At 43.0% G+C, this 10,447-nt stretch overlaps 1 protein-coding gene across 4 annotated transcripts in view; it reads right to left on the reverse strand.

Annotated features, from left to right (window-relative positions):
* The window catches only part of Kiaa1211 (KIAA1211 ortholog), a 271,096-nt gene that overhangs the window by 31,067 nt on the left and 229,582 nt on the right, over window positions 1-10,447 (reverse strand). For 2 of the 4 annotated variants that reach the window (XM_008833300.3, XM_029563598.1), the window contains one exon: window positions 5,283-5,418. The exons of 1 other annotated variant lie outside the window; for it this stretch is intronic. In XM_008833300.3, coding sequence (XP_008831522.1) covers window positions 5,283-5,402 — 120 coding nt within the window. In that variant the 5' untranslated portion in view covers window positions 5,403-5,418. Of the gene's footprint in view, window positions 1-3,161; window positions 3,184-5,282; window positions 5,419-10,447 lie in introns of those variants that run through there. One more of the 4 variants, XM_029563599.1, reaches the window with a different exon arrangement.

Raw genomic sequence — 10,447 nt, forward strand, 5'->3', positions numbered from 1 at the left:
AGATGGTGGTTGTTTCGTGTATCTACAATTGAAAGAATAATTCTTTTAAAAATTTATTTATTTATTTATATTTTATGTGTATGAGTGTTACGCCTGCATGTGTGTAAATGCACCTGTGTCGTGCAATGCCTGCAAAGGCCAGAAGAAGGCTCTGGATCCCCTGAAACTGGAGTTACAGACAGTTGTTAGCTATCCTGTGGGTGCTGGGATTGGAACTGGGTCTTCTGCAAGAACAGCCACTGCTCTTAACCATTGAGCCATCTCTCCAGCCCAAAAGGATAATTCTTAATGCACTTTCTGGATAATTCTTAATGCACTCTATTGCCATTTAATTAGGATTTCTGCCAACATCACAAAAAGAACAAATATGTTATTTACTTGATCAGGGTTCTTTTTAGAATATTGGTGCTGATTCATCCTGATGCTTAAGAGACAAGAAAGAATGTGGCAAATGTAATTACAGCCTAGACTGAAATAAAGTCCAAAGACAAGATAACTATTGTGGCTACAAATGGAAAAGGAAAGAAAATACAAAGAAAAATAATTGATGGAATAAGGACAGGAAGAGTAAGGAACATAGAAACAAGTGGGAAACAGAAAGAGGAATGTTAGTCGTGAAGTAGAAAAGTAAAGAGGGAGGTTTGGAGGGAGGTAGTAGTGACAGGAAACGTGGAGGAGGGGAGAGGAGACTGGCCCAGGAAGAGCTGAAGGTCTCACTGTAGTTACAACAGCTGGGGACCTGGGGAACACAGGTGGGGAACACGGCAGAGGGAATGAGTGTGTGAGCATGCTGAGGTACGTTATGTCATGGATATGTTCACCCTGGCAAAACAAACAATGCTGGTGCTTTTGAGAATGAGAAATCCTTTTGAAATCCCCTAGAGAAAACAGATTCAGGCTGGTGGCTGGGGAGCTCAGAGAGAGGAGCTGAGAAGCAGGAGGGGGAATGGTGGCTGCAACAGTGACCAAAGACTGTCCTACAGCTGTTAGGCAAGAGCCAGTGCCCAAGGCTGACACAGGAGTTAAGAGTCCAAAGCTTTAAGTGATTGATCCTCTGGTACCCAAGGACCAGGCTCTCAACCCTAGTGCACTTGGAATGCCTTCCTTCTCCAAATGCCTCCTTCAGGTGATTCAAAGGAGAATGGGCTGCTGTGGCATTGTGTGGGATGTACCGACAAAGGATTACTGCTAAAACCTATTTGGTAGTCTCAGGTGTCACATGAATATATGAATGAACGTGGAGTTTTAAAAAAATTACTTTCGTTTGCTCACTATTCAGACATTTTCATGAGAGGAACTATGATGGAAGTGAGCAATTACTGAACAGCAGATTGTTCAGATAAGCTGGCCCTTAAGTTTAGAGAGATAAATACCATGTTCCCCTGCAAGCTGTGTCTTCACACACACACGACAGTTATAACCAGAGAGGAGAGTGGAAATTAATCCATATACTGACATTCTGTGTTGCTGGTGGCTCTGAATGGAGCTACTGTTGCGAGTGGAATGTGAGTTAAAAGGAACTATATTTTATTCATTCAATTTGGGCCATTTTGTTGTAATATGGAATGTTGGGGAAGGATGCTACAGGAATGCACATCCATATTTATGAGGCTGGTTCCCCTGGTGTGGAAATGCCAAGCAATTGCATTCCGGCAGCTCTCTCACTGACAGAGTCTAGAATATCTCAGATTTTTTTTTGGAAGCCATTTTTTTTTCTAGAACATGCCTGAAAGAGCAAAGCAGAAGAAAAATAAAGTTGCTGTCTTCTTGAGAAAACTGCAGATATTTCCATGATAAAGGTGAATTCCTTTTAAAAGTAAAAAGCATACTAATGTAAAGACACCTGTTCTAGAAAGTAGCCAAGAGCAAGTGCTTGTCCTTCATGTCCTCAAACGTACGGTCTTGGAGTTCTCAAGTGAAATCCAGTTCAGTGGGAGATACTAGCTTCTAAGGGTTGGAGGCTTCCCTCCTGTGCTAAATAATCTGTGGTAAAATAACCTCGACATTTCCCTGACTGACGAGTGGGACAGTTCTACAAATCACCTGCAGGCACAGAATCTACCCTTGAGTTCCATCAGCAGTTGGTACATACCTCACAGCTTGACCTGATCTTAAATAAACAGGCACCCTTCCTGATCTGCACTTCCAAAGTAAGCTATAAGCAACACCAAGGTCATTGAGGACAACTGTAACCAAATGCAAAGCTTACCCAGCCACCCCATGCAGCAGCAGGTGAACAGTGATTTTGTATGGACCACAGACTTCAAGACCTGGAGGAGCCTTCAGGCTGCCCATCACACGTACACCTTCGTTGTCCAGGTGGGCAAAGAGAGTCGCAGAGATTAAGTAATTTGGCCCAAGGTCATACGACCATGTGGTAGTAGAGACCCTGGCCATACTTTTCATTTCACTGTATTCCTTCACTCATTCAAAATGTTACTCATCCTCCTTGCTGTGGAGCGAATGACCATACAACGTCCTTAAAACGGACACTATTGTTCTAGTCCCTACAACTGTCCTCTATTTAAAATTTGTTCTCGCTATGAATATTTTTCTACTCAGGAAAAATGGGTGCATGTTATTTTAAAAATTTCAATAATTTGCCACTGAAATTTTGGCATGATAGATTCACGTTAATCGAGACAGGGCAGGCTGACTGCAGTATTCAGTTATTTCTTAATGGAGAGATGCTAACTCCCATGGAAGACAGTTCTAGGTGATATGACTATGAGTGGACACTAGGTGGCAATCTTTCCAAATGCAGATGCCATTCCACGGGTGCCCATGATTTCCAAATCAAATTCTGGACAGCTTCTAAAGGTCCCTCCATCCCCACCTCTGTTTGGTTAAATGATATTTTAGAGAAACTTCATTACAATAATTGTGGCTAATCATTTAGTCAGAGTATTTACTGTCAAACAGGTGTTATCCATTCCTTCTCTCTTAAAAAATAATAAACATAGACATGTACACAAAGACAATTCCAGACATAAAAATACACATGCCTCTAACACAACTAAACTCTCTCATTCCATGCTGGAGTCTACGAGGGGGTGGTCTTTTATGCTGCTTTCTCAGCATCAACAGCAGCATGACGCTGTCATGGGAAAATGCAAAGCACTCATGCAAGTTTATGAAGTTACTGTATTTCTGTGACTTACCAGGAACATACTGCTTAGTCGACTGAAAAATAAAGCACAGTCTTTTGGAAGTGATTCAGTTAAATCTTAGATCACTTAAAAAAAAAACACACATTTGCTCTGATCATGGTCCCCGTTTCCCTCCTTAAAGAGCAAAACTGTTCACATTTTTCAAAAGTTATCACTAAGAGCCGAAAGGAAGCTTGTGAGTCCAGCAGCAGGGGCAAGGTTAGGCAGACCTCACACAGCTGGATGCTGTCCAGTGAGAGCACTCCAACAGTCTGCTCTACTCATATCCTCTCCTTCTCGTGTTAATACAATTGTCACCTCAAGGAAGTTGGTAGTTTTACATTTTATTATATGAGAACAGATTATTTAAAATCATACCTTACTGTTAAAAGAAACCACAGTCACTCATATTTTTATTGAGTTTCTATTTTTTCTTGTTTGTTTGTTTGTTTGTTTTGGTCTTTTTGAGACAGGATCTCCCTGTAGCCCCTGCTGGCCTGGAACTCAGTATGTAGACCAGGCTGGCCTTGAACTCACAGAGTTCTGCCTGGCTCCATCTCTCGAGTGCTGGGATTAAAGGCGTATGCCACCAGTTTCTATTTTTTTCAATACTGCACAATTGTAAAACAAACATTTTACAACCTCTAAATCTACTTTTTAAAGTGGGAGTGGTAGGAGGTACACTGTTACATACAGAGCAGAGGTCGTTGAAGACAACAGGCCATTATCTACTTTTTAAAAATTTCTAGAAGCCTTTGTAAAATACAGCTATTTCATGGGTTGAATTCTGTACATCTTTTCTTTTAGAAAAAGAATGCAATAAGCATGGGGTGGGGGTTGGGGGGGCTCAGAACCTATTGGGACTATGACTCCAGCAATCAAAAGACAGGCAGGGGTAGGTTGAGGTTTCCCCTGGTCATTCCTGTCTTCCTTCTTCAACCTATGAGAAGTGACGGCTTGTTTCTTCAGAGTCTAGAAATATAAGAAAGAGCACAGGCAGTAGGAACCAAGAGGAGCCTGAGCCTGGCTAGGAGGTGCTGGAATTGTAGACCAGGCGGGGCTGGTTATAAGGGCAGGAAACCTGCCCTTAGCCAGTGGGGATGCAGGCAGAAAGATCTAGGCAAGCCTGGGCCGGGTTCCAGGGTGTTGGCTACTTCTTGCTTTGCCATGTTACCTTCCACTTTGTGACCACAGGTCACAAAGCACACAGCTCTTGCTCTGTAGAAACAATGGCATGTCAAGAAAATAGAAAAGTTCCCTCTGAGTACAATGCTTAATTGTTATCAATACCTTCTCTGGCCAACTGTTCCTCTTTCCTTCCTGCTTCCCACTCATTTGTTCATTCATTCACTGTTGTAGACATAGAGTCTACAGCAACATAGACATAGGTCTCAGCAACCCAGTTCTCTGTTCAAAATCTCAGGAGCGCCCAAACACTCCTTTCTCAGAGAAATGCTTGTCTAGGCACTGGTCCTGGGGGAGGGAAATTCTTCCAAGCAACGGGACAACCCTATGTAGTCAGACTCCAAGTGTTTTTGATCTTCTTACTTTTCCTGGACCTCCCATTATTTTAGCCACATTTAGTAAAGAATGATCTGTTTTTATTGTTAGGGAGTCACTAGCTGAGTTAATGTTCGGTAGGAAAACTGCCCACACTGCAGTGTAAACAGGAGGGAGTTGGTGGGGGTTTCTCTGAGACAAGGTGGCTAGGAGTCGCATTTACAGACACAGCAGTCTCACCATTCACTGTCCCACGCTGGGTCTCATACAATCAAAGTGTGCAATTCAGACTCTATCAGTGGCAGCTCTGATGCAAGGATATGGGCTGACCTAATGGTTGGAAGCTCTTTCCCCACATACAAGCCCTGCAGCTTTTCTGAGGTACTTGTTATCATGTCCAGTCAAATGGGAGGCAACGACTTGAAAGAAGAGGACAAGCTGTGCAGGTGGGGATAAGAGTGATAAGTGCATCTTTCACAGGGGAACTGAGTCTGGTTCAGGAAAACAAAGCTTCTCTCCAGGAGCGACCCTGAACCTCCCACTCCATCGCTCAGAGACCAGCCAGGGACTTTACTTCCCTCCATGGCAGGCCCCCTCCTCTGACTCTGACCTTCCAGTCTCAAGCTCTCTTACCTGAAGAGTTTTGACTTTGCCCAGGATGTTGTCCTGTGACATTGCTTGAACTGTCTGCTCACTTTCTGCTCCCCCATCAGGGATAAAAATACTGTCATGGGAAAACGCCCGAGCTCCCATAGAATAGTTGAAGGACCTGGAATGCAAATCATGTGCTTCATTTTATTAGGATGATAAACTGCTTTTGGCAATTCAGTTTTCTGTTCTTCCTGATTCAAAGGATTCTACCCATATTCTCCAGCTTAGTCAGAAAATCCTTCAACATTGTGGTCCCTCCTTCAAGGGATGGGGGGTTGTCAACCAATGATCAAGGTAGATAAAAGGTCCCATGGGAATGGGGAGTGTGGCTTTTGCACAACCTGGCTCAGAGCTGGTTATTTATTTACAGAGGACTGAGGGTCAATAGCACTGCTGAGCTTTTAATTGGAGGAGACCTGCCCACCTGAGCTGTCACTCTTAGTTTTGTCCCAGTAAGTCTTGCCAACTAGCATTCATTAAACACCACGCAGATCTAGAAGAGACATTCATATTCATATTCTTTCATATTACAATCAAATGGCAATGCAACACACATATACTATAAATAAAGACTTTGGAAGAACAGTAGACTTTCAGATAGGGCCTATCAATGCTAAAAATATTTTTAAAAGGGTGAGAAATCTGTGCTGGAGTCATTCTGACATGTTTTGAACACATGGAATACGATATAGGTGGTTAGTATCAAACTGCTATGGTTTAGACATGGTTGAACTCTGTGGTGATTTGAATAAGAATGTCTCCCATAGGCTCCAAGTATTTGTACATTATGTCCCCAGGTGGTGGTGCTGTTTTGGGAGGTTTTAGGAGGTATGGCTTTGCTGGAGGAAATACATCACTGGGGACAGGCTTTGAGAGTTCTTAAGCCTTGCCAGGTGTCCTGTCTCCCTTTGCTTCCTGTGCCTGCTTGAAGATATGATTGCTTGGCTTTCTGCTCTGGCCACCTCTGCAAACATGCCTCCCTGGCAATTACGGACTCCAATTTCCTTGGACTTGTGTGCTAGATAGCTTTAGTGTCAACTTGACACACCTGGGTTGAGGGAGCCTCAACCGGAGAATTGCCTCCATTGGACTGGCCCATGGCCATGTCTGTGGGGCATCTTCTTGATTACTGAGTGATATGGGAGGGCCCAGCCCACTGTGGGTGGTGCTACCCCTGGGCAGGTGGGCCTGTGTTGCATAAGAAAGCAGGATGAGCATAGGCCAAGGGAGCAAGCCAGTAAGCAGTGTTCCTCCATGGCCTTTGCTCCAACTCCTGCCTCCAGGTTCCTACCCTGAGTTCTCACCTTGGGCTCCCTGATGAACCGTGACCCAGGAGGTGTAAGATAAAATAAACCCTTTCCTCCCCAAGTTGGTATTGGTCAGAGTATTTTGTCACAGCAATGGAGAAACAAACTAGAACAACTTGTAAGCCAAATAAACTCTTCCTTCTATAAGTTGCCTTGTCATGGTGTTTTACACAGTCAACAGAAAGGTAACAAATATGGAAGTTGGTATCAGGAGTGGGGTGTTTGCTGTGAAGAACCTGACCATGTGGGGTTTTGGAGGAATGCTGAAGACTGAAAGTTTGGACTACAAAAGCTGTTGAATGCTATAAGCAGAGCTTAACAGGCTGTTCTCATAGGAGCTTAGAAGAAAGTAGTGCTGAGAGAAAGGTAGTTCCAGAGGGAAATAAGGACTTAAGCAGCAACTGGGATGTTTTGGCAAAGAATCTGACTGCTGTTTACCCACAGCCTAAGAACATGGCTCAGGCTAAGTTGAAAAGTAAGGGACTAATTTCTTTGGTGGAAAAAATTTCAACTAATACAAGCTCCAAGGACCCAAGAGTTGGAAGTTTGGTCCCCAGTGTGGTGATGTTAAGTGATTAAACCTTTAAGAGGTGGGGGGAGGGCATGGAGCACAGGCCACTAAAGGTGCTGCCCTCAGAAGGAACTGATGCAGTTTTCATAAGATCCTGGTTAGGTCTCTAGAGTGGCTGGTTATAAAAGAACAAGCCTAGTCCCTCCCACACCTTTGCTCACCCTCCTCTCCTGCCCCCACTCTTGAGCTGAGCTTCCCCTCTTGCATATATATGTCCTACTTGATGTCATCCACCATGACATAAGGGGACCTTGACCAGAGGTGGCACTATGCTGTTTGGATGTTCAGTTTTCCAAACTAAGCCAAACAAATTTTTCTTTATATCTTATCCAGCCTTAAGGAACTTGGGTATTTTGTTATAGTAATGGAGAATGGGACTGGGAGTGTAGCTCAGTGGTAAGAGGGCTGAGTATGCACAAAGTCTTGGGTTTAATCTTAGGCAACACAAGACAAAAAGAACAAGAAAATGGAATAATACACCAGTAATAGGCTCTTTCCCGTTTTAAGATTATACCTCAAAGATGTATGGACTTCTACCTGAGGTGAGGCATAAACAGTGAGCTGCAGAAGCAAACTGTTCCTTACTTGATCCTGGAAACTGACATCTCTGGGCAAGAATATCCACTGTGGCTGCCAGCTCCTCATACGGCAGACGCACCAGCTCACCCTTCCTATGGCAAAGCAGCACATTTCCGAGGTGCCAGTGACACAGGCAGCTCGCAGGACTGAGAAAGCACCACCTACCCCTTTGCCCTGTAGAGAGGGGCTGCAACTGCAGGTTCCCCAGAGACCAAGTGCAGGAGGGCACAGGCTGCACTGGGGCAAAGGTGCTTCCTGAAGGTGCCTTCACACTGCACTGCCACTGGACTGTTATCTACCCAGGTCTACATGGGGCTGGGAAGACTTCAATGATAGCATTTAATTTACTAAATTTCAGGAAGCATCCTAAAGAGCCTTTGAGGTATAGGAGTGAAAGACTTGGATGAGCCTGTGTGACCCTAGGTGAGAAGAAGCTACTGTGCAATCCTCTAGAGCAATAAAAACTCAGCAATGGGTGTTACTTTCAATGTCTCATTTAGTCCTTGGCTCTGTCATCTTATTAGAGATGATGCTCAGGGAGTAATAATCATGTCTAAAGTCATCCAGGTCAAAGTAGCAGAGTAAGGGGCTGAATGTCACCCATGCTGGCCAGTTGTCATGTCTTAAAGTATACAAAGTCTTAGAGTATGGTCACCCAGGAGGGAAAGAGGGTAGAGGAGAGGAAGGAAGGGGGCAGATGCCACGCAGGCTGTGGTATGGGAGAGCACAAGACACTAAATAACTAGAATAATGGTTCTGCCTTCAGCTGAATAACAGACCTTCACAGGCAGTGGCATGCTCTCTGAGCTACGAGGCACTGTTTTAGGAAGTTTGAAGGGAAATGAAATCTTTCAACAACCCCTTGTCCCCAGAAATGGTGATGTGATCCACTTAGGTTACAAAATGAACTTTGTAACATCATGTTAGGTTTACCTAACAACATCATGAAACAAAATTTTCTGTCAACGAGATAAAATGTTTTCATATTTTCTGTCTCTAACTCAGATTCCTGGCTATAATTCGGATGAGAAAAGAGGTAATTTACTTTATTCATTTCCAAAAAATTTAAATTTATTTTAGTTAATTATTTTTTTTGTATGTACATGCATATTTGTATGTGCAGGTAGAGACCAGAGGTCAACCTTGGTTTTTGTCCTTCAGGAGTCATCCACCTTGTTTATTGGGACAGAGTCTCTCACTGGGACCCAGGGCTTGCTGATTAGGTTAGACTGGCTGGCCAGCAAACCCCAAGGATCCTCCTGTCTCTGCCTCCTCAGCACTGGGATTATAAGCTCACTACCACACCTGGCTTTTCATGTGGGTGCTGAGGATCAAACTGAGGTCCCCATGTTAGCACAGCAAATGCTTTACTGACCAAACCATCTCTGTAGCCCCTCTACACAGAGCTTTTGCAAATGATTTACATATACACAGGCTCTCAAATATTCATATAACCCATATCTGCTCATGCACTATTCCCTACTGGATGTTTATTAAATGTTTTCTAATTTCTCACAGTTGTGTGTGCAGAACACAATGATGCCAGGCTGAGTCCCTAAGCTGCCATGTGTCCATCTAAGTCTAAAGGTCTTAGCGAATGTGCTCCCATTATTTTTTTTATGTGGGCTAAGAATTAGCATTCTCTTGTTCTACTGTGTTGCCTCCAGGATTTGATGTCCAACCATCCTTGCTTCTAGATTATTATATTGAAACATAGGGACAAAGAATAGAAACAGTAGTTGTGAGGCTAGAGAGATAGTTCAGCAGTTAAGAGCACTGGCTGCTCTTGCAGAGGAATGGGGTTTGGGTCTCAACACCCAGATGGTGGCTAACAATGGCCTGTTAACTCCAGTTCCAGGGGATTCAATGCCTTCTTCTGACCTCCGCAAGCAATGCACAACACAGGTGCACTTATATGTAGGCAAAACAATCATACACATAAAATAATAAGAAATAAAATTTAAAAAGAAATACTAATAATTGAATAATAATAACAATTATAGTAAGAGGTACTCACAGTGCTAACAGTAATTCTAGCTAAACATGACGAGACATCCCTTGTACATATGTTAACGTCTTTTCTATAACACAAAATCATCTTGATACATACGATTTAAAACTTAGGTGGTAGGCACTATTATTAAGCCTACTTTACAAATGAGAAATGAAGGCTTGAAAACAGTAACTTGTCATAAATAAAGGGACTGTCAGTGTGAATCTGATCTTGACTTCTGTTCCTTTGGTCTACTTGTCTGTGTTTACAGATAGAAATAAGTCCATACTGGCTGGGTATGGTGGCACATGACAGTAATCCCAGCACTCCAGAGGTATAGGTAGGAGGACTGTCACAAATTCAAGGCCGGTCAGGACTACATATTTCTCTCTCTCTTTCCCCCTCTTCTCCCCCCTTACCCCACATTACTTCCATGCTCTTAGGATTACTTACCTGATGGCATTAAATCTACAGACAAATTTGGGGCTGATAGCTTTACAATATTGAATCTTTTAATCCACAAACATGGAACATCTCTATGTATTAATATTACCTTTTATTTCTCTCAATAATATTTTAATAATTTTCTATATGAGGTCTTGAACATATTTTGATAGATTTATTCCTATATACTTGGTTGGTTTAAGTTTTGCAAATAGTATAATTATCTATTTTCTGTCTTCCTACTGGTAGACTA

This window comes from Nannospalax galili, unplaced genomic scaffold (genome assembly GCF_000622305.1).
Source record: "Nannospalax galili isolate Female #2095 unplaced genomic scaffold, S.galili_v1.0 scaffold433, whole genome shotgun sequence".
NCBI classification, from domain to species: domain Eukaryota; kingdom Metazoa; phylum Chordata; class Mammalia; order Rodentia; family Spalacidae; genus Nannospalax; species Nannospalax galili.